Genomic DNA, 23,253 nt, shown 5'->3' on the forward strand with positions numbered 1-23,253 from the left:
AGACTGAGATACAATTTTCTAGACAGGTGTTTATTGACGTACAAGGATTTGTTTCATTTTAAGATGGCAGTACCTAACACTTTTAAACAAAAACTTCCACTCGCAACAGCACAAACAAAAGTTAGCCCTTAATCCTCAATTCCAATCACAAAAAAACAAACAATGTAAAACATACTGTATATTTATATTCTGTACTAAAATAGGAAACACATACTCAAGGTCACAGTCAGTTCTCATCCAAAATAATTCTTTTTTCAGAATAAGCTTTATTTTTCAAAAAGGTGACATTTGTACACATAGGCCCAATACTATATACACCACACAAACGTACCACTCAGTGTATGCACACGAACCCTAACCTTGCAAAACGATATATACATACAGACTCTTGCACCCACAACATCCCATCCATCTCATTTTGCAGAGTCAGGGCCTTATCCTGCTCAGCCACAGTTCACCAACTTGACATAAATATGAACTGGAAAAGAACAAACATATACCTCTCCAGCTGCACTGAGATACATTAGTGTAGAAAAAATTTCAGGACAAAAAATATTTGAAAATAGGCACTCTCCCTCCTAAATAAGGACAGTTGACACATGATTTTAGATTAGATATTTGTTCCTAGTTTACTAGTGCACATCAAAAAGATAAACTACATTGTACCAACAGCCAAGTAAGACACTGGAGCAAAATTCTCCTTAGATACCTGCAATGGATCCAGACTCCGAAGTCCCAGGAGTCAGCTCATTTAGGAGAGCAGAACACTGAAGTAACAGAACTGCCTGGTTGTTTGGAGCATTTTGCTCATTGCATACAATTTGTCTGACCAAGAACTATCCTCTCTCCCTGTAATTCTTTGAGACCACTGCCACTATTGTGTTCCTCAAATCTAGGTCACCTAAACTTTCCGTTACCATTTTAGATTAAAACTAGGGGAAAAATTGTGAAACACCTTTGAGAAATGAGAGTTTTTTTCCCTATAAGCAAACACGTAGGGTTTTACAAAATAAATATTCTATATATTATATAAATCAAGAAAATACAGCTACAGCAAGTCAAGTAACTTATTTGCTAGTCCAGGAAGAAAGCTGGAAATAATACACACATGATGCAATAATAAGTACATCACAGAATAAGTGCAACTAGGAAACGAGAGTAGCTTCCTACAGGTTATTTTAGAAAAATAACACTGACAATTTCGTTAGGTAGACAACACTTAAGGCTGCCTAAATGATTGTTTAAACTAGGACTTTCAGCTGCATATTCTGAAATGGCTTATGCTTCCTATTCTAATTCTGCTCTTAAAAACCTGAGATGTTTTTACTTATTCAGCTTGAGATTTGGAAGTTAACAGTATGTTGAATATTTAAATTTAAGACAGTATAGAAAACTGAGGTAGGCAGTTTTATTCAATTACTTCTTCTGAGATGGAAAGGGATATTTCCATTGTATTGACAGCCTTCACTCTCACCTTAAAGGTGACCTCATTACATCTATCAGCCATCACATTGCTACGACAATGGGGCTACCTGTCATTAGCTTACTAATATAAAAATATCAAGTGTTTGATTTAACCTGTTCAAATACATTTTTTCTACAAAAATCAGGAAGTCACTTCCAATTCTACCATTCACAGCTGGATTCTTCACTGCTTGCATGTGCTCACAGAAATCATGACTGAAATCTCAGATTATTAAGGCAATTATATTTTTACTTCACCGGATACATTAAAACAACTACTCAGCGAGTACTGTTAAGTCTGCCTTGTAGTTCTGACAGGTAGGTGAGTTCTCCCTCTACAATGCACAATGGCCACTTTCACTTACTACATAGTACACAATTCAGATGTAAGGTGACTTGAAAAGTCAGTGCTTTCTTACATGTTTCACTAAAATTCTCAGAGAAAAGACTAAGCAATTGGGATAGATAACTGTTCTGTTGAAGACAAGGTTATTCATTCAAAGATAGCAAGTTTCACATTTGTACAGACAGGAGATCAGGATATCAAATGTCAAATGCAATAAATTAACACTGGTAAAAATGCTTAACAGCTATAAAGTTGATCAGAAAGTTGAGACAGTGCAAATATTTTACATTATTAAGAAAAAATAACCAAGAAAATGTTCAAGTATAAAAAGCATCATTGTTGAGTGATGCTACTTAAATTCTATTATTGCACGACAGACAAAAGATACAATATCAACCTCTGGGGCCTAAGAAATCTTCTCAAAGTATTATGCGTTTTCAAGGAACCATTTCACACCATCATTGCATTGTGTATATATTAAAATGTATCAGTCTGTTCATTATTTGTAGTGTCTTAATCCAAATTTGTATGTGTTTAAAACATTTTATCCCTAATTCTTATAGTTTTTTAAAACACATATTTAAAGCTAATTTAGGCCTCATATAATTTAAAGCAGCGTGTATAACTTGGAACTAGCCCAATGCAAAGGATTCTCAGTTGTGATTCCTTAAGGCAGTTTTAACTTGTGTAGCAAACTGGGGGTTCAGTGACATTGGCCACATTACAAAAATCCTATTTTTACAAGGATAATGTTAAAAAAAATGCAGCAGCCATATAAAGAGATTTTTCTTTAACATGCATATAACCATAATGAAAACTCTCCCTATTAAAGAACAAGTTCATCTGTGACCAAAGGGTTTTATTCCCTATCTCCACCGTTTTTTCCTTGCAAAGAGGGAGCAAGTCCCTGACAAATCCATTGCCTTATAGCAACTTAAAGGGAGGTTAAAATATATTTATCCTCCTCGTCTTGGTATATGCTGGAAATGCTGGGCACTCCTGCCCCCTCACATCTGTAATGGAAACAGTTTTCTGAGAATCAGAACTATCACCATGAACAAACTGAATAGGGCAAGCAAGACTTATTTGTAAGTCCAAAGGGCTCAAATATGGGCAAGTTTGCATCTTTAAGTGCCCCCAGGAGCAGACATCCTGTAGAGACAGAAGTTCTACACATTTCCCTAAATCTAGTAGATTTTGTCCACCGCTAACCTGTGCTTCTTTATAGCACAGTATGCTCTGGTTTTAAATAACAGCTGTTTTCATAGCAATATTTTAAATCTTCACATATCCAGTATCATTTTAGAGATCAGCCGCATGTCCATCAAAAGAGCCAGTCAGTTTTTTTAGTGTGTTAGTCTTGTTTTGGCCTAAAAATAGTCAACATTGTCTTTGTTTACTACAGTTGCCATCACTATTATTTTTCCCCTCAGAGGAAAGTCAAATTAGAGTACAGATGTTGTGTGTTCACATTATCTATGCAGAATAGAACTCTTCATTACTTCACTGCTGAACACCCATGAAGTGTCTAAAAACAACCACCACCACCCACCTCACCCCGATCCTGCAATCTGAACACTGGTATTGAAGGTAAAGGACAAAAACTACTGTAGTAAAGTGAAATATTTTGACCATCCCATCAGAAGTGCATCAGTGTTCCCCCTTCTTAAAGTTACCCTGGCAAGTTTCAAATATTTAGTGCATCAATTTTCATATAACTGACACACATTAAACGAGAATGGGCTTCAAAAAGCTGAAGTGGGATTCCTAAAATATTTCAATAAATGTAAAGAAACCAATTTCATGAAAAATATACCATCAATTCATCATAAGTTTCAAAGTACGGAACAGTATTTTGGAAGCAATGCCAGAATATCAATTGGGTGTGTTTGTGCGTGTGTCTGTGTGTGTCTCTCTCTCTGCATGTGGCTGAAATGGCAAGAGTTAGTAAAAGCCCATTTCAGTCTAGGTTCCTAGCAGCAATGGCAACTGATTTTTTACATGGCTTTTGACGACGGAAACGTTGAGGTATATCTCCAGTTTGAGGATGCTAAAAAAAAACCAAACACCCTGCTACCACTTACACAGAGGATTTAGCAAAACAAAATCCAAGAAGCATTCTTACGGTTTCACATGTATATCACTAATGATTGCGTTGCCAGTTGCCTAATGCAGCTAGCACATTTGATCTTCAAAAGTTGTTACTATTAAAATTAAAGGTCTGAATTCACAAAATACTGGCACTTATTGAGAAAATATAGTAAACTTTGTCTCCTCTTAAAAGGTAGCTGCTGTTGTCAGCACCTTCTTTGCTACAAGCCATAGTGAGATAGACCAAAAGGCAGTCATTCAGCGTGAGACTGCTGCCTGCAAAGATGTTGCACTATGGTAGCGCTCTTGACCCGACGAATGCAGCATGGTGGTGAAGTCTTGGAGTAAGTACCTTTTTTACCCACACTTAACTCCATACACACAGAAGAAATCCTGCCAGCAAGGGGATCAAGTTAGCCATCAACAGCCAGAGAGTTACAACCAGGCTGGAGGAACAGGAGCACAAATCTAAAGTCAAATATAAAGATAATACAGTTTACAAAATGCACACACCTCAGACACAGAATAGCGAACAATTTAACAAGCATGAATTTCAGTTAAAAAAAGTCATGAAAACATACAAACTTCATTTGAAATACTGTTTATGTTAATGCATATTAGCTTTCCATGGCTAGGAACTCTGCAGTAACAACATGATTAGCCCCTAGGACAGGACATGCTTTGTATTGCTTCTACAGCTGATTAAGGATTAGCAGTTAGGAAAATGGTCAGAAAATAGCTGAACACAGCAAGAAAAGGAGCAGGAGGGATAAAAGTGGGAGTGGGTAGAATCAACATTTTAACAGTGCCTCAGGCTTTCACAAGTGTTTGTTTTCTGAATAATTCTGATTTAGGTTGCCATAAAAGCAGAACATTGAAAACCAAACCACAGAACTGAGGTAAAGAAAAGAACAGGAAGAAAAATAGGGGGAACTGAAAGCGGGAGCTTGCAAAAATACCTGTCCCTCTAAGTTCTCACTGCATGTTTTTTTACTGATTTATAAGACGGTGGGTGATACGAACATAACCAGCAGTTTCAGAGATCTGTTCTCAATAATCTCTATACACAAAGAATACAGGATACACTGGGTTAAACCTAAAGCAGATACGAGAACTCAAGTTAATTTATATAATTCTTTTCATCCTAGAAAATTTTTTACAAACTATACACTAGTTCCTTCACTAATCACTGAAACGTCATCACTTCCAGGATGGAACAAAAACAGCTGTTTTAACAGTTTGCAACAGAATTATATAGAAATTTAAGGACAGGAGTTGAAGAGAAATAGCATATTCAACTGAGACTAGACGGCAGGTTCACAGAGACAATGTAGTTACCCAAGCTGGAATATGGGCAGCATATCTAAGGACTAAAGAACATTTTAGGAGTTATGGGAAAGTAATATACCATTAGTGTGAATAAGGTAAATTATGTGATTTTCTGTTAATAACTTTCATTTTAGAAAGCAGCCAGGCAAAACAAATTATTATAAAATGAAAGCTCCAAGTCAGTAAAGGAAGACCACCAGTTATTAACATATGATGCTCATGTAGCCACCTCTCTAAACAGTGGTTATACATGTTGTGTTATCTTATCCCCATAAGGTCAAGTTTACAGGAGAAATTACAAAAGTGTTAAACATCCCACTAGGGACTACAAGCAGGAGTCCAGGCCCGTAGAGGTTCCAAGAGAGTCATAACCTTCCAAACACACAAGTGCCTCGTGGTCTACTGGAAGTTCCATAGGCTACCGAGACATCTCTGGGAGGACTGCCAGAGATTATACCATATGAAGTGGCTGTTCCTCAGCCATATTTCTTCCAAGCAACCATCCCCCCAGACCAGCAGAAACATGACCACACAGTATTAATATACCACCACTCTGGCTCTGCTCCCTTCCTTCTCAAAGTTTTTAGGACTTTGGAATAGAGAGGAAGGGAGGGTTTGCCCCTCCATTTTGATTTACTTGGCAGTCAATACAGTTTTTCCACAAAGACATCTACATTTCGATTTTCAATCTAATTAATCAAAGTACAAACCATTCAAGTTATTTAAGAAGAGTTATAATGCTGAAATCCTGTAGCACTTAATATTTTCCAACAACTGACAAAATCCTCTGAAGTTTTAAGATGTTTTACCTATCTTTATTTCACATAAGCAAATCATAAGGCAACCTACCAATTGATAGTGCCCTTGTTATGTTAGAAGCTGGAGGATCCCGTTCAGGGGGACAGGAATCACAAAAGTCCCAACAAGCTGGACAAATTAGATTTCCAGCATGTACCCATCCATTCATCTGAATGCTAACAGTTAACACTTGACCTGAGCGGCTGCACAAGTATGCTGTGTCCTTGACCCAAACATTCAGCCCTTTGGGAGAACAAGAAACCTTAAAATAAAGAAACCAAGTTAGGTCTGTTATGTTTAAACATAAGTCACTGTTTATTATCCAAACTTGTTTATAGATTCTTCTAATAAGTAAATAATTTTGTTCACAAACTGACTTGGAGACAGCACAGATGAACTGGAAACCCACATTGCTAATTTTAGAACAATTAACTATTTTAATCTGCTATTTGTTTCAAGGATTTGGTCATATTCTTCTATGCAATTATACTGACTGAACCACTGAATTAAGAATTACTATCATCATCTACATACTGCCAATGATTTTATACAAGTGCATTTTCAGTTGTGCCAAGAATATTTTTGAACCCATTCTTTAAGTAGTACAGCTGAGATAATGATTATGAAAAATAACTTTCATAGATCCAGTGCCTTCCACCTAAACTAAATGGGACTCACAAAACAAATTAAGCTAGACATCCTGTGAGGATGCCATCCCAATATAAATTACAAAACAAAAAAATAAGTATTCCTATTTTACAGCTAGGGAAACTGAGGCACAAAGACGACCTTGGACAAGTCATTCATAGGAAGTCTGTGGTAGAGATAACTAACATATAGGTCTGTCCTCTAGCCATGTTCTTAACATCAATCTTTTTTTATTTTTTATTTATTTTTATTAAACTTCCAGTGGATGGTTTAAGTTACATGCTCCTGTTAGGAAGCTATTTTTAAAGCACGCATACAATTATTGGGTTATTTAACAAAAACAGCTTGTCATATTAAGTAATCTTAACCTATTTTTTAAAGAAATTCTGAGTTTTTATAAAAGGTGTGATTTTTTTTTAACGGTTTCTAAATTTATTTAAAATGTCATCCTTACCTGATAACATCCACTGCCCCAGTCAGGGTAAAAGAGTTTTTTTCTGCACTGTGCCATGACAAATGCTGATTTCTGAATGAGACACACAGAGTTTGGTCCATATTTCTCTGCACCATAGTTTTTGAAAGGATCTGAAGGAAAGAGGAACACATTTTTGAAGAGTTAACTCAGCTTTGTTAAAAGATCAGCAAGCCCCTACTGTAAATTAGTAAAGAAAATGAACTTCAAGTAGTAAATGATCCATAGGGCAATTTAAAAAAACACCAAAAAGAAAACCTAACTCTTCAGACTGCTCATAGGATGTTAGACTAAAATGCCAGGACACCATTTCCATGATTTGTGAACATTATACTACCTGAAACAGCTTAATATCCATTGGAATAAATCAACTTCTGTTAACATTAAACTAAATAAGTCTTCCACCTGACTGCACATGTATGCCTGCCAGTTAAACTGTACACTAGTAGTACTAATTTACCATCCCAGTAAGGCCACTGAGTCACTGGCAGTGTAAAAAGAAAGGGGTACTTGTGGCACCTTAGAGACTAACCAATTTATTTGAGCATAACCTTTCGTGAGCTACAGCTCACCTCATCGGATGCATTCAATGGAAAATACAGTGGGGAGATTTATATACATAGAGAACATGAAACAATGGGTGTTACCATACAAACTGTAACCAGAGTGATCACTTAAGGTGAGCTATTACCAGCAGGAGAGCGCGGGGGTGTGTGTGTGTGGGGGGGTGGGGGATAAACATAGGGAAATATTTTTACTTTGTGTAATGACCCATCCACTCCCAGTCTCTATTCAAGCCTAAGTTAATTGTATCCAGTTTGCAAATTAATTCCCATTCAGCAGTCTCTCGTTGGAGTCTGTTTTTGAAGTTTTTTTTGTTGAAGTATTGCCACTTTTAGGTCTGTAATTGAGTGACCAGAGAGATTGAAGTGTTCTCCGACTGGTTTTTGAATGTTATAATTCTTGACATCTGATTTGTGTCTATTTATTCTTTTGTGTAGAGACTGTCCAGTTTGACCAATGTACATGGCAGAGGGGCATTGCTGGCACATGATGGTATATCTCACATTGGTAGATGTGCAGGTGAACGAGCCTCTGATATTGTGGCTGATGTGATTAGGCCCTATGATGGTATCCCCTGAATAGATATGTGGACACAGTTGGCAACGGGCTTTGTTGCAAGGATAGGTTCCTGGGTTAGTGGTTGCTGGTGAGTATTTGCTTCAGGTTGGGGGGCTGTCTGTAAGCAAGGACTGGCCTGTCTCCCAAGATCTGAGAGAGTGATGGGTCGTCCTTCAGGATAGGTTGTAGATCCTTGATGATGCGTTGGAGACGTTTTAGTTAAGGGCTGAAGATGATGGCTAGTGGCGTTCTGTTATTTTCTTTGTTGGGCCTGTCCCGTAGTAGGTGACTTCTGGGTAATCTTCTGGCTCTGTCAATCTGTTTCTTCAATTCAGCAGTGTAAAAATTCAGACTATCAGGAGAATCAGATGGCAACTGTTCAATATAATTTACCCTGCCCCATCTGTACATGAAAAAAAATGAAGACTAAAAGGAGAGTGTCGGGAGTGGAGAAAGGAAGGGAAAAAATGGTCTGTTGAACAAACAACACAATGGAAAGTGGACTGAAAACAGCAAAGAAGCTTGTTTTCTAAAGAATGTTCTTAACTGGAAATGCGTGGGTATCCAGATAAGACCATCCTTGTGAATTCTGCTACAAGAACACCACTTCGAAAATATACTTCACTGGAAACTGACCTGGCTGATTTTCCATTATTCTACAATCTGAGCTGCGTTGAAATTCACCACTTAAATGCCAACTAAATTCTTGACTAAAGGGGCAATAGTCAGCAATTTCTACTGAGCCGCCATAATAAGGCAAATCTTCTGATGGTACTCCATTAAGACTGTCAAAGTACTGGGGGGAAAAAAAAAGGAGGCAGTGAAATAGTTTGTTCAACAAGGACAAGTGTATATTTAGCTTTTATCGAATCTATCATAATTACAAATTTCCAACATCAGTGGTGCTGCACATAGGCACTGGTAACAGGAGTCTATTTTAAGTAACTCTGCAGATATATACACATATATGCACACACGAGATAAATCACTTTTCCTACCAAATCATAGCCACCTCCGGAGTGAAACCACACTATTTTAGCAATGCACAGCAATATCAGGCAGCAGTTTAGGTAAGGAATTGAGGAAATACCATATATAGAAAATCTTCCAGGGAAATTCATGTAGGAGCATGCAATGACTTAACGATGGAATTTGGTCAGAGTGCCAGATTAACATTGTTCTTTCGAAAGAGACCAACATGAGATTTCTAATGACTATAAGCAGTCATGATGTCATTTGTACTTCTCTGAAATAGGGCACTTTCAGCAACACACATCCCCTTCACATATTAGTTCAGTACCAACTCAGAGGGAAAGAATGCTACACCCTAAGTCATCACTACCTCTTGCACCACTTAAGTCATCGGTTCTCAAACTGTGGGTTGTGACCCCAAAGTGGGTTGCTACCCCATTTTAATGGGGTTGCCAGGGCGGGCGTTAGACTTGCTGGGGCCTGGGGCCAAAGCCCGAGCCCACCACCATGGACGGTGGGGCTCAGGCTTCGGCTTCAGCGGTGGACGGCAGAGGTCAGGTTATAAAGGCCCCTGCCTGAGGCTGAAGCCCTTAGGCTTCAGCTTTAGTCCCCCCACCCAGGGCAAAGGGCCTCAGGCGTCAGCTTTGGCCCGTCTACCCAGAGCAGCAGGGCTCAGGCTTCAGTCCCCCCTCATGGGGTCGTGTAGTAACTTTTGCTGTCAGAAGGGGGTACCGGTGCAATGAAATTTGAGAACCCCTGACCAAAGTAACAAAAATAATTTGAGCTGTTCCGTGGAGTAAGATGCATCATACCTGATACTCCTGAGGTAACTGCTTTGGGAATTTCTGTAAATTGCACACTGCTACTGCCTTTTGGTCCTGTCTACAAGTTAACTGCAGTGGATTACTCCTCAGAGTGTCACAGTATGGGCTCACCGATTGCCTCCTTCAAAAGAGGCAAGAATATCTTAGTTGAATGAGATCATATTTACATCAATTGCTTTTGCTAGGCAATTCTATAAGGCCGGGTGTCTCTTTTCCACCCCTCATATGGTCCATCATGCGTTGGGCACTGGTCTCTTGGTTGGCTGCCAAGCTCATTATTGCCATTTGATTGGTCTTGAATGTCATGGGAAACACATCCATATGTTTACCAACACAATATTCTCTAAATAAAAGTCTTTCATCTAGGATGCACTTACTCATCTAGAAGATCTAATTTTTTGCTATTGTCTTCAAATTTTTAAGCATGTGAAATTTGCTATTGTCTTTAAAAATTTGAGAAGGCCTGCTAATACAAAGTGTAGCGAGATATGCCCCCATGCGTCAGAGCAATGAGCTCCAAGGAGTATCTAAAATACTATTAGAACTAAACCCAAAGTAGGCCTGATTTTGAAAAGGACTTTAGCCCACTTTTCATTGTTGCAGATGCATCAGATATTTAGACTTCTAAGAGTACTATAATTTGTACTTCCAATTCAATGGAGGCAAAGTAATAGCATGGCCACTTTTCAAGATTAGATGTAAAAAAATTAAAGACAGTAAAAGCAAGGATATTAGTGCTGGAAGCCAAACTATTAATCTTGCATAACCTAATAAAAGTGGGTTCATGGTCTACACAACAGAAGAGAAAGATGTAGATGAACACTGAAAAAGCACCCTGCAATAACTGCAAATTCAACAGGTTCCAAAGCATCATATTGAGATACATGCTAAAGGGAAGCAGGGAACATCTACAGAGAATACTTATTGTCAAGGCCATCTGTCCTCTGTTGCAAGTCAAATGATTTTGTAGCACTCTGGTGAGACAGACTGGAAATTTTGTTGCAGCTAAAATTGAACTCTTCTGATTTAAAAGCTACCATGCGTTGCAATGAGTGGGATAGTTCATCGGACTTTTGGCTCACGCCACTAAACAGCCACATATTTCAAAAAGTTTATAATATGAGTGAAGACAAACATACAGATGAACATGAACGCTGCGTTTAAAAAATAGTATGTTCTTACTTCTCTTTCTTTTGGTCAATCCAAAATTTACAGCTTTTCATCACAAAGTCACAGCCTTTATCACGTCCCCAGTCTAATTTCTCTGCCATGCTGTAATTGGCTTTATACCAGCTGTAAAGATATTGTGAAATGGAAATACAACTGAGAAACTGGTCTTCTGACCAATCAGCAGAAGACCATTCAAAAAACTTTAACCTACATTAAAATTTTCAGTGAATGAACAAGGAAATTATGTCCCCTTGTATACATTTCTATAAATGATATGAATATTTCCTTCTGACTTTACAGATAGTGAATTAAAGCAAAAACTTGTCTTATTTATTAATGTAGTCACCATTTATTCAGCAGGAGATGCACATCTGGCATTGTACAATGGATAAAACATGCCAAAAAAATTTAATTGCCCAAAGGGCTTACATATATGAAGGGGAAATTCTGCTCTCATATCTACAGGTTAAATCTTGATGGATTCTGCCCTCCTTCCAGGCATGGAAATTCTATACCTGTAAGAAGAGCTGAATGACAGTGAAGATCTCCTATACGGCTTTTCAAGGAGAATTTTACACTAAAGGCATAATTTGATTATACAAACCAGATACACATGGGGGTGTAGTCTTTATGGACAGAGTAATGATAGATAGCATTCAAGAGACATCTGACGAAAAATGAAGATAACAGTATAGTGCTATTCCAAATATCTTGATTAACTTTTTACATAAAGCAAGTTGTATTCATTCAACTGCAACATCTCTAAGTGCATGAACTCCACAGTACTTTCACTGTTTATAACTTGAAAACACACAGGTCTGAAATTGAAGACTAACAACATTTGGTCTTTTCACTCTTACCCCGTATCCTCCATTAATGCTAAGGTAATCCGGGAGAAGACCCTGTTCTGTGTGTGGGATCCAGTCATTGCCTCATTCTGAAAATTACCAGTAACTGTTAGGAAGCTTCTGAAAAGTGATTCATAGTGTTTTCAGAGCACATTTTCCCTGACAAGTAGTTAAAGTTATTTCTCCATAAAGATAAAATTTCACTGCAAGTTAAGAGACACTAAAGTATTTTCCAAAAACGTTTAATTTTTTCTTACCAACTTCCCTAGGAAATCTTGAAATCGAAATGTGTTCCCTTATTGCTTACCTCCACAACACACAACACTGATTTGATATTGTGGCTTTACCCATGACTACGAGGTCACTAACATTTGTACTATAAAAGGAACAATCCAATAGGCTAAATGACCACTGTCTTAGCGAGGGAAAAGTCAATTGCCTTGTTCAGAGGAATTTCTGCACAGTGGAGATGGCAAAAGCCAGACTGGAGGGGATCATGGAAATACAGATGAGCACTGAAACAGGTTACTTGGAGAAGATGTGGATCCCCCTGCTAGGTTTTTAGAAACAAGTTAGACCAGTGGTCCCCAAACTTTTCAGGGTCATGCCTGGCCTGTGGCTCCTGTGGGGGTGAGGACATGTGGACAGGGGTAAGGGGGCTGAGACTGGGGCCACAGCTGGGGGGCGGGTCTGGAGCTGGAGCCAGGGCCGGGCTGCCGTGGGGGCTGGCAGCTGGGGTAACAGCTGGGCTGCGGTAAGGGGCTGACACTGGGGCTGAGTGCGGGGCCACAGCTGAAGTAGAGCTGGAGGCAAAACAGGACTGAGCAGCGCTCCCTCCCCACCTCCTGTGGGGGCTGGCCCAGGCCCCGCTGTGCCCCCCAGAATGTTCCTCTGCACCCCCTTAAGGGGGGCATGTCCCATAGTTTGGAGACCACTGGGTTAGATAAACACCTGCCAAGGATGTCTAGATATATTTAATCCTACCCTAACGTAGGGGGAAGGGCTAGATGACCTCACAAGGTGCCTTCCAGCCCTACATTTCTATGATTTTATGAAGTCAAGGTAGTGATTAAACTGCATGCTCCAGGATTTGAGACAAAAAGGTAGAAGGAGAGGGGATGACAAAAAGATAAGTTGGCTAAAAGGAAGTTCCACTCCCCTCTCCCCCAGATACAATCACTTAGGAAACAAAGATCAACTTCAAGAGTGCCCTTATAAATGTAGTTTTCTTATGAAGAGACTAGTTGGTACCGAAGTACATAAAACAAATTAAACTAGGATCACTGCATAGCTGTATTACACTAATAAACTCTACAGGGCAAATTGTGGAAGATAGGTAAACAACTATAGAAAAGTGAACCTCCAATTGTTTATCATTTGATACTGTCTTTCTAGGAACTGGTGAACCTTCAGAATTAAGGGTTTGGAGAATGGTATGAGAGTTGTTTGGGAATGAATAGAGATTTAATGTGCACAGTTTACTTATTTGCAATGTATTTCAGTTAAGTTTAACACTGGTGGGTTTCCAATAGATCTACGGATACACTTGAAAAATTGAAAATCTACATTTTTATCCCCTTTAGTGATAAGATAGGTATATTTAGAATTATTTACCAGCACTAACCTCCAACAATCGCTTTTCCCAGTGATTGAGCTTTGTACCCATGCCACCTTGGTTTTCAAGCTCCATTCCCTCTAGAATTGGACAGTCAAAATGTTTCCGAGCTTCTTCCTACAAAACAGAACTGTTGTTACAACCCCATTCTAAAAATACTGAGAAACAAACTCAGGTATGCACTTCTTGATTAAAGTTTTTTTTGTTTTTTTTTTTTTTAAAAAAAGAACCATTTTAATGTCCTCCTTTTACCACAGTCTGCTATTTTCCTTTGACTGCAGAAGGACTTCTCCTTATTGAAGCTCTAACAAGCTAGTGAGTCTCCCAGTACCGAATCCAGCAATCTGGCTGTTAGCCACTAATAAGTAACATACCATACTACTTACTTATTCCAAGTTTATATCAGGATCATCTGAAAACAATGTTTCACAGAAAATAAGCTTTCATCAAATAGCCCCCCTTCACAATTAGGTATGCTCAAGAAATTCTGAACAAAACATTTTCACATCAGAAAATGAGGTTCTCTCAAAATCAAAATTTTCCATGAGAAGAGAGATTCTGGTGGAATTTTCGATGAGAAAAATCAAAACATACCGCTATTAGCCAACAGGCATCACAATGTTGTCTAAGATTTGTGGCCTGCCCTCCCAGCTCCCACCACACAATATGACAGTAACCAGCAGAAGCCCCTTACTATAGTTAGTAGTACAGCTTTAAATATAGCTTTAAGAGTTGGGCTACAAATAGTTAGTTCAATTTCCTGAAAGTAAAGGTTAGACTAGAATTCCTGCAAATAGCCTATAATACTAAAATTAATGTTTGGGTGAAAGTACTGTAGTTCTGTTTCACTTATTGATTGGTTTCTGTCCTCAAATTCCTTAAAATTAAAAGTTAAAATTTGAGAGGAAAGACAGAGAGAGTGGGGTGGAGGGAGCATTGAGTAGAAAGGGTCTCAAATGTTTTTGAATACTTTCTAAAACAAGAGGAAAGGTATGATTAAATTTTTCAACTCTGACACTTCATTAAAGGCAGAATTAGGAATACATGGAAACAAGTAGTATTTAAATGGGAAAGGAAAAGGTATACAGGTCATACGAAAAAAGATGAATATTGAACAGAGAAAGGATTAAGGGCCTTATCACTTAAGTCAATAGCAACTGAGGGATCAAAGCCTCAGGATCAGACTTTATGGAAACAAGATGTGAGTAGGATGGGATGGTCCATTTAATCACTACAAATCAGCTTTAATTTTCTGCTCTATCCTTCATGGTATCTCTACTCAAGCCCTAAATTTTCTCTTCGCATTTCAATTATTTCTCCCCTTACACCTCAAGGCCAATTAACTGTTTTCCATTTTATTTAAATATCCCTCAATTAACTAGGAGTATGATTTTCTTTAAAGTTTGACCCAAACCAGGTTATGTGGTCAAGAATTCTTTTCTTTTTAGTTTCCGGTAAATTAACATTTTTGTTATCAACAAGATAGTAATGACTGAAGTTCAAGTATCTGATGGTAATCAGGGCAGATACAGTGTGAAAGAAGTTTAAGATAATCAGTACTTACCACTACTCGAGGTGTTACCAGAAGAAATACGTCATGGCGCAGCATCTTATTACCTCGTATATCCCATAACCTAACTGCTTTATCAACAACCTTGTTGCTCCACTGATACAAACCTAGACTGTAAGGAGAGTGTTTTAATTAGAGATGTTTTACCAGAATCTAGGCAATAAACCTAGGCTGCACTCCAAAACTGAACATTACCTTCCATAAAGGAACAGTGCTCAGTATCCTTTTAATACGTACTCTAATTCCTTATTGAAAATGAAGTAGTTTAACTCGGCAACTTTCCTCCTGAGTAATATTTTCCAAGTTGTAAGTCTAATTCACATTTTGTAATAAGCCAAACTGAAGAAGTTTACTAAAGAGATATTTTCAGAATTATTATGCACTAATAAAAATATATTGTACGTATCAGGAAAGAATATAAAAAGCTAAGAACTTTCACTTGCAGAAACTGCATGAAGGAATGAGTTTTTACTACTAAAAGGGAAAACACTTGCAAAATTGTTTAGTTATACTGAAAATATCTAAATTAACTGAAAGACAGGAAAGTGTATTGTGTATAGACTCCCAAAGGGAAGAATGGCACAACAGATACCCCTGCAGGTTTGCTGAATTCGGATAAGAATGGTTAATACACAGTGTACTGTAGCCCAACGCCCAATCTAAGAGTTGGAGAACTGTAAAACTCTACTCTGAAATAGGTGAAGGCATGAGGCCTGACACCTGAGGGAGTGCACCCAGACAGACCACCAATGGAGGCAAAGGTGCAGGTAGCCCTGTAATTAACATCCTAAATCTGACCTTTTTTCCCCCCACGTTTGGTGGGTGGGTTTGTATTTGTGCATGTATATAAAATTATATTTAAACACAAAAAAGCATAATGCCACAAATGAAACAACTCTACAAAAAATGAAACTAATGTTTGAGTGTGAAGAGAAAGAACATTTCTGCAAAGGAAACAACTCTGACTTTCAAGAAGCTGACAGCCAGAATATATTCTTGCAAAAATGAAAGGACACTGTCAAGTTAAACCAAGAGGATTCAAGGATTTAAAAATATACCTGTCATTAAAAGGTGGAAGCCCATCTGCATATCTTGCTGTCAAAGGATTTCCATCGTCGTCATGATAAAATGCAAACAGCCCAGCAGAGAAACCCTTCAAAAAAGGTAAATAAAAAGCATATTTAGACAATACTAATTCATCTAGAATACTAAAAGCCATTAAAAGACCAATATACAACCCCCAAAATATATGTTGAGAATATAATACCTGAAGGCAATTAACACAGATGTTGAAAGATGCAAACTAAGTGCATTCCTTTTTATATAAACTTGCTGGGAGAATGTAAGGAAATGACACATTAAAATATCAAGTCTTACCAGTGCATGAATAATTTCATGTTTCACTGTAGACAGCATGCCAATAAATTCCTGAGCTTGAGTAGAAATCATATTTGGACACAAATTAGCATATCCTGCTACTGGCCTGGAAGACAAACATTGCTTTGTTTTATAAATTGGATTTTGATTAAATACTGGGCAACTTAAAAAAAAAAATCACATTAAATATGAAGGTAACAAATTAAACTTAGAAACACTTATCTGATTTAATGCAAATAACTTTTCACCCTCTTTTGGAGATAAGTCCTTCCATGTAATGTTTTTCCTGAATAGATAGATTACCAGCAATAGCACGTGTGCGCGCACACACACACTAAAACACAGCATGCAAAAAGTGCGTAATTATTGGAGGTCAATAAGTTAACCCAATGGTTTTCAACCTTTATTTCATCTGTGGACCCTTAAAAGATTTCGAATGAAGGTGTGGACACCTTTGGAAATCAGACAGTCTGTGGGCCCACAGGTGTCCGTGGATCACAGGTTGAAAGCCACCGAGTTAACTCATCGAATAAAAGCATTCCAATCGAGCAGCAGACACTGCACAACTGAAGCTCAGGGTCAGTCAGTCCATTTCCATTACAAACCTTCTGTTTTATAGCCATAATAAGAGAGAGAAAACAAAGACAACCAGCTATCTCTTAAAACCTCAAATGGAGGGTAAGGAGTATTATTTCAGCTCCCTTACTTGACCACCCAAAATAAATTCCCCCCCACACACACTATTTAAAAATAAAATTAAAAATTAGGTCAAGCTACTGCTTTACTGCAGAACTATGTCCCACAAGGCCAGTATTTGTTCTTAAAAACTGACTTGTTGCAGCAGAAACAGACCTCTTTTCTACCCACACCCAGGAGCTCTAGGGCATTGGTTTTCAAACTTTATGTATTGGTGACCTCTTTCACACATCAAGCCCCAGAGTGTGACCCCCTTTATAAAATAAAAATGGGGGGGGTAATTTAATTTAATGGGGGCTCTGGGCTGTCAGCCCCATGGAGCTGACAGCTCATGACCCCCTGTAACCACCTTATGACCCCCAGTTTGAAAACCCCTGATCTATTTTAAAATAAAGAGATTTTTGCTCTGCTTAAGCTTGTAAAACTTCAGGCAGAAGCAGACGAGTGGGAGCTAGTTGTCTGCATGGAGATTTAAGACAAAGTGCATCACTCAGATCAACTTCCATGAGGCTCCACATAGGTGATAATGGATACAATTGCAAGATCAAGGTGCATGTATTCTGCAGATAAGGGGCCCAATCCTTCTCCCATTTAAATTAGTTTTGCCATTTACTTCAATGGAAGCTTTATACAGTATGCGTATTAAGGACGGAGGTTTAGCTTTGACTCAGTTATGTCCCAGCTTCTCTGGGGTTAGTGTAGTTTGGTGTGTGTGTGTGCGCATTAATAAAGTTTAGTTTAATAAATACTGAAAATATTCCTGTTAGCATAATTTGTACTTGAAAAATAATATTTAAAGCAAAATATTGTTTTGCAAAATCTCAGAGTACACTGCGTCAAGGAGAGACATGAGAATGAATGTTTTCGTTCTTAACATGTAACCTGTCTGAACTACCATGTTCCACTGTAGTGGAATCCTAGAGTTTAAGGCCAGAAGAGATCACTGGGTCATCTAGTCCAGTGGTTCTCAACCAAGGGTACAAGTACCCCTGGGGGTACACAGAGGTCTTCCAGGGGGTACATCGACTCATCTATATATTTACTTAGTTTTACAACAGGCTACATAAAAAGCACCAGCGGAGTCAGTACAAACTAAAATTTCATACAGACAATGACTTATTTATACTGCTCTATATACTATACACTGAAATGTAAATCCAATATTTATATTCCAATTGATTTATTTTACAATTATGTGGTAAAAATTAGAAAGTTCAGTAATAGTGTGCTGTGACACTTATGTTTTTATGTCTGATTTTGTAAGCAAGTAGATTTTAAGTGAGTTGTAAATCAGACTCCTGAAAGGGGTACAGTAGTCTGGAAAGGTTGAGAGCCACCGACCTAGTCTGAACTTCTGTATAATACAGGCCACCAACATCATCCAGCACTCACACGCTAAACCCAACAACCAAAATTAGACTTAAGTATTACAAGTATAGGAGACTGGACTGTTGTGCCATAGGCTGATAATAAGAGGGACTCAGGTGAACCAATGCCTGAGGTCCCTGCAATGGCAGGGAACTGATTAAATGATATACACTCAGATAATCCCACAAGTGACCCGCACCCCTGCTGCAAAGGAAATTGCTAACCCCCAAGGTCACTGACAATCTGACCTGAGGGAAAATTCCTTCCCAAACCTACATATGGTGATCAGTTAGACCATAAGCACATGAGCAAGAATCAGCCAGTTGAACAGCTGAGAGAGAAAATGCTCAGAGCTACACTGGGGCACCAGCCCACCACATCCAGTGTCCCACCTCCAGCTGTGACCATCTTTGATGCTTCAGTGCAAAAGCCCAGAATACACTGGGGAAGTCCCTTCTGGGCCCGTGCAGGTGACCAGCTAAAGCCATGAAGCATGAGATTTTAGGAACATAAGACGTAAACCAACAACCCATTACACTCAGCAGAACAGATAAATCTAGTGATTTCAGCAGTGAATGCAAAGACCTGAAAAAATTATTACTCCGTAAAAATTAGCCTGGAATGAATTTTTACCTGTCCATTTCTGCTTCCAGTTGGCAGTAGGCTGCATACGCAATAATATTTTCCTGACCACATCTTTCAGTAGTAAGAGCACTAACATAAAGTACAAAATCGGCATCTCGAACTCCTTCTTGGTCTGGTAAACCAGCAGGTCCACAATGCCATTCATTTTCACTACATTCCCTACATTGCTATGATAATGCAATTAAAATGGGAAAGATATGAAATAATTAGCCTAAATAACTTAAATCCTTAGAAATGTAATATGCCAATCTTAAAGCCATTCACAAATATTTGTTCTTTTATGCCAAGTAAAGATTAGAATCCCTGTTGTGGACTGGGTGAATACACTAGGGTCAAAGTTTTAAAAAGTGATTAGTGATTTTGATTCCTCAGTTTGAGTGGTGCCCAATACAAAGTGTACTAAAAAGGTGGTGATCAGCACTTTCAGAGTCAGACCTTTTTATGGTGTCTCCAACTTGGACATCCAAAAATTGAGGCACACTTATCACTAGAGGTTCTGACTGCATTTCATTAAGTGTGTCCCTCAATTCATTTTAATGAAATTTCAACTAATTTAAAAATAAACTAAATAAAAGTGCTACACAAAACATTTGAAAAATGTTATCAAGGTTGTAAAGCTACAATGATCAGAGCAAGTAAGAGAAGTGCTAATCATGTGTTTTAGTATGAATCGAAAATGAGTCAACATGACTTCAACAGAAGATTTGAATGAGTAAAAACTTCACAACTGGACCCTATGATGGCAAATTAATTCTAGAAAATTGGACACACTGAATAAGTGGTATTATGAAATGGCTTTAGAACTCTGGTAATATCTGGGGCTTAATATTCAACAATGTCCTTTCTGAATCTATTTTCCTTAGTATTTGTGATATTTATATTGCATAATTTTGATACACGCTCCACACCAATGCACTGTAATGCAATTACAGCTATTTTTGTAATGATTGCTTCACTTGACTTTTGGCTCTATAATATAATCAGAGAAACTCTGCTATTGCCTCAGATTATATTGTGTCTTATTGCTCAAATCTGATCACCTCCCACAAGTAAAAGCTACATAGAAAAGGTCAAACATATTAATATTAACTTTATTAGTAATCTTCACAAACCATAAAATTTAGAATGCTAAGTAAATGTCACTTGGTTTGAACTACCTGTAAGTGTTCCTCAGGAACTATAACTGGGCCACATCTTGTGTGTTCTGCACAGGCTCCTCGGCAATATCTATGAGGGTCATCTTTCTTCCTTAAATACTGGTTTGTTGCACATTGCCTTCAATTAATTTAGATTAAAGTCAAAATTATTTTATAAGTGAAAAGGCAAGCTGTAAAATAATTCATGGCAGCTAAAGATACTGAAATAGATGCTACAATATTACTGTGTAAGGTTTTAGTATGAGAAATATTACTTGCAAGAGGCTACTGTTACACTGTAGCGGAAAAAAAGACATTGTTCCACATTTATATTAAAGTTCACTCAAACTATTTTAAATATCAACATAGCAAACAGTAAACCAACCTTCACTCACCTGCTTAGTGAAATAGTACCTGCTGGTTTGCGGACTTGAAAAGTCTTCTCCAAATAAGAAATAGCTTGGGGGAAAAGTTTGTTCTAAATTTAACGAAAACAAAAATACAAACAATGGGCTCCTTTGTAAACAATACAAGTACAAGAAATAGCTTGGGGGAAAAGTTTGTTCTAAATTTAACGAAAACAAAAATACAAACAATGGGCTCCTTTGTAAACAATACAAGTACAAACATATCCTAGGAGCACTAATTCTCCCATTACAGGACATTTGCTAAACATGAAGGCACAGCAGAAGAACAGATGGCATGACATGAAGACTTGCTGAAGTCTTAAGTACAGCTAAGCCACTGTATGGCACTGCAGTCTCAGCAATAATATTGACAGTAATATATAGTTACTCTGAAGGATCCCAAAGTGCTTTATAAACTATACACAAAGTGCCACTAGAAACCAGACATTTTTGGAATAAAGAATAGCAGATAACTGATGTACAGCACATTGTGGAATAGCTTTTGGGACAGCGGAATGCCATACATAACATTCCCAAATAGAAAGGGGAAACAAGTGTAACATACCTTTATAAGGTGTCGTTTCTCAAGGAGCAAACTACAAAAAAAAAAAAAGGAAACCTTTTGATGTAAAAATATATTATCTATATTTCAAAACTACAGAAAAATACCACTATACTTACTCTTCAACACTTCTGTCATATATAGTCTTAATTCTCAGTTTTTGATCAACATTTCTCTTGAGAACATGATTTTCCTTAAGATACACTTTGTAGACAACCTGGTAAAAACAGGAGCAGAGAACTTAATTTGACAAATTATATTTACAATTTTTTTTAAACTGACAGGTATTTACAAATTCTGAATTACAAAATTTATTTTAAATCAAGAGCTTTTCATATTGAAAGGCTCTTGATTTAAAATAAAATGAAAATAATAATACTACTCACCTTCCTAATCAGAGATTACTCAGTACTCTGGACAGCATCCCAAAAGTCAATGTATTTACTTCCACATAGACATACACACAACCCTTATCTCCTCTTACTTGGGTTAGTTATATATTGACTAAAATTGTCTGAATTTTTAAAAGACAGTTTCAGAAGTGGCTAAACGTATAATTTTGACTGCAGCAGAAGCCCTGACTGTCTATTTGCATTTACTCTCTCGAATTTCTGATTTAAGTTCCAGGTAGCTGCCTCAAATGTCTTCAGCAAGGATCAGGCCTAGAAGTAACAGGATTATGACCAAAGCATTTAAACCTGGAATGCCATATCAAATAAGCAGTTTTCTTTGCAACTGATTGTTCTGGAATGATCTCATTATCTGCCATCTGTTTGCTTTAGTTTGAGTTTACTCCGCAGAGCTTCAGCAGAGCCATTTTTCAAAGCAGCTGGCATTACTGAGATCTCTCACTGGAGCACCATTACATTCCAACATCCTTCCACCACCTGACTCCTAACACAGATCTCTATAACACCCACCCAGATACCATGGTAGCCTGGTCCCCACTTCTCCCACCCTTCGACCAATCCTCCTCACCCCATGCCCCCTTTATCCAGGCTGCTCCGATACCCCCTGATCCCATCCCTTACCCCTTCCCCAACCATTACAGAGAGGGCACCCCATACCCCTTCCCACTCCTCACCCTTCTGCTACCCATTACAGAGAGGGCACCACCCCATACCCACTCCCTGCCCCGTCCCTACCCTGTACGCAGAGAGCGCCCCAAGCCCCGCTGGCACGCCATACCCCTCCCAACCCATGACACACAGGGCACCCCAGCCCCTATGCAGAGGGCACCCCATACCCCGCTGGCGCCCCCGCCCATGACACAGAGGGCACCCGCACTACCCCGCCCCGCCTGGGGCCCCACGCGTCACGCAATCACCTCAAACCCCGTGCCCCACTCAGAGCCCTCCCCAGGGCCGCCCACCGAGCCCCGGCGACCCGCTCACCTCTCCGCCGCTGGGAACGCCATGGTGACAGCTGGAGGCGGCGGCGGGGGCCGGGCTGCAGCCCAGCAGGAGCAGCGCAGCGGCGAGGGCGGAGAGCGGCGGCCGAGCGTACGGCACCCGGTCCCGGCTGGGGGGCTCGGCCGCCATCTTCCGCTGTGTCTTTATGGAGCGAGTGAGTGGCAGCACGTTCCGCCCCAAGCAGCCAACCGAGGGGAGGAGGAGGCGGGTTCCGGCCGAGAGAAGCGTCTGATTGGCTTTTAGGGGTGACACCCAACGGGCGGGCTAAAAGCAGGAGCAAATCGCTGTCCTTGGGGGCTGGGCTGAGGTGAGGTGAGGTGAGGAGTCCAAGCTGGGCTCGGCTCGGCTGGGCTCAGGGGAGGTGGGTAGTCCGGGCTGGGC

General features: G+C 39.0%; 1 protein-coding gene across 1 annotated transcript; it reads right to left on the minus strand.

The window, feature by feature from the left end:
- Positions 1-9: 9 nt before the first annotated feature.
- On the minus strand, positions 10-23,027 carry LMLN (leishmanolysin like peptidase). The gene is made up of 17 exons (XM_048869168.2): positions 22,855-23,027; positions 21,580-21,677; positions 21,464-21,494; positions 20,887-20,969; positions 20,513-20,630; positions 19,344-19,522; positions 16,647-16,752; positions 16,328-16,422; positions 15,264-15,381; positions 13,709-13,816; positions 12,097-12,173; positions 11,249-11,359; positions 10,055-10,187; positions 8,907-9,066; positions 7,131-7,261; positions 6,080-6,290; positions 10-4,369 (listed from the first exon to the last, which is right to left on the minus strand). The coding sequence occupies exons 1-17, from the start codon at positions 22,999-23,001 to the stop codon at positions 4,269-4,271; spliced, it is 2,007 nt and encodes a 668-aa protein (XP_048725125.1). The 5' UTR covers positions 23,002-23,027; the 3' UTR covers positions 10-4,268.
- Positions 23,028-23,253: the final 226 nt, after the last annotated feature.

The sequence above is a fragment of the Caretta caretta genome, chromosome 11, assembly GCF_965140235.1.
Source record: "Caretta caretta isolate rCarCar2 chromosome 11, rCarCar1.hap1, whole genome shotgun sequence".
Lineage (NCBI taxonomy): Eukaryota > Metazoa > Chordata > Testudines > Cheloniidae > Caretta > Caretta caretta.

Coding starts and splice junctions, on each gene's coding strand:
- LMLN (XM_048869168.2), bottom strand. CDS start 23,001: ATGGCGGCCGAGCCCCCCAGCCGGGACCGGGTGCCGTACGCTCGGCCG. Junction 12,174..13,708: donor GGGAAAAGCGATTGTTGGAG/GTTAGTGCTGGT, acceptor GGTAATTTTCAG/AATGAGGCAATGACTGGATC. Junction 10,188..11,248: donor ATTGACCAAAAGAAAGAGAA/GTAAGAACATAC, acceptor CCTCTTTTGAAG/GAGGCAATCGGTGAGCCCAT.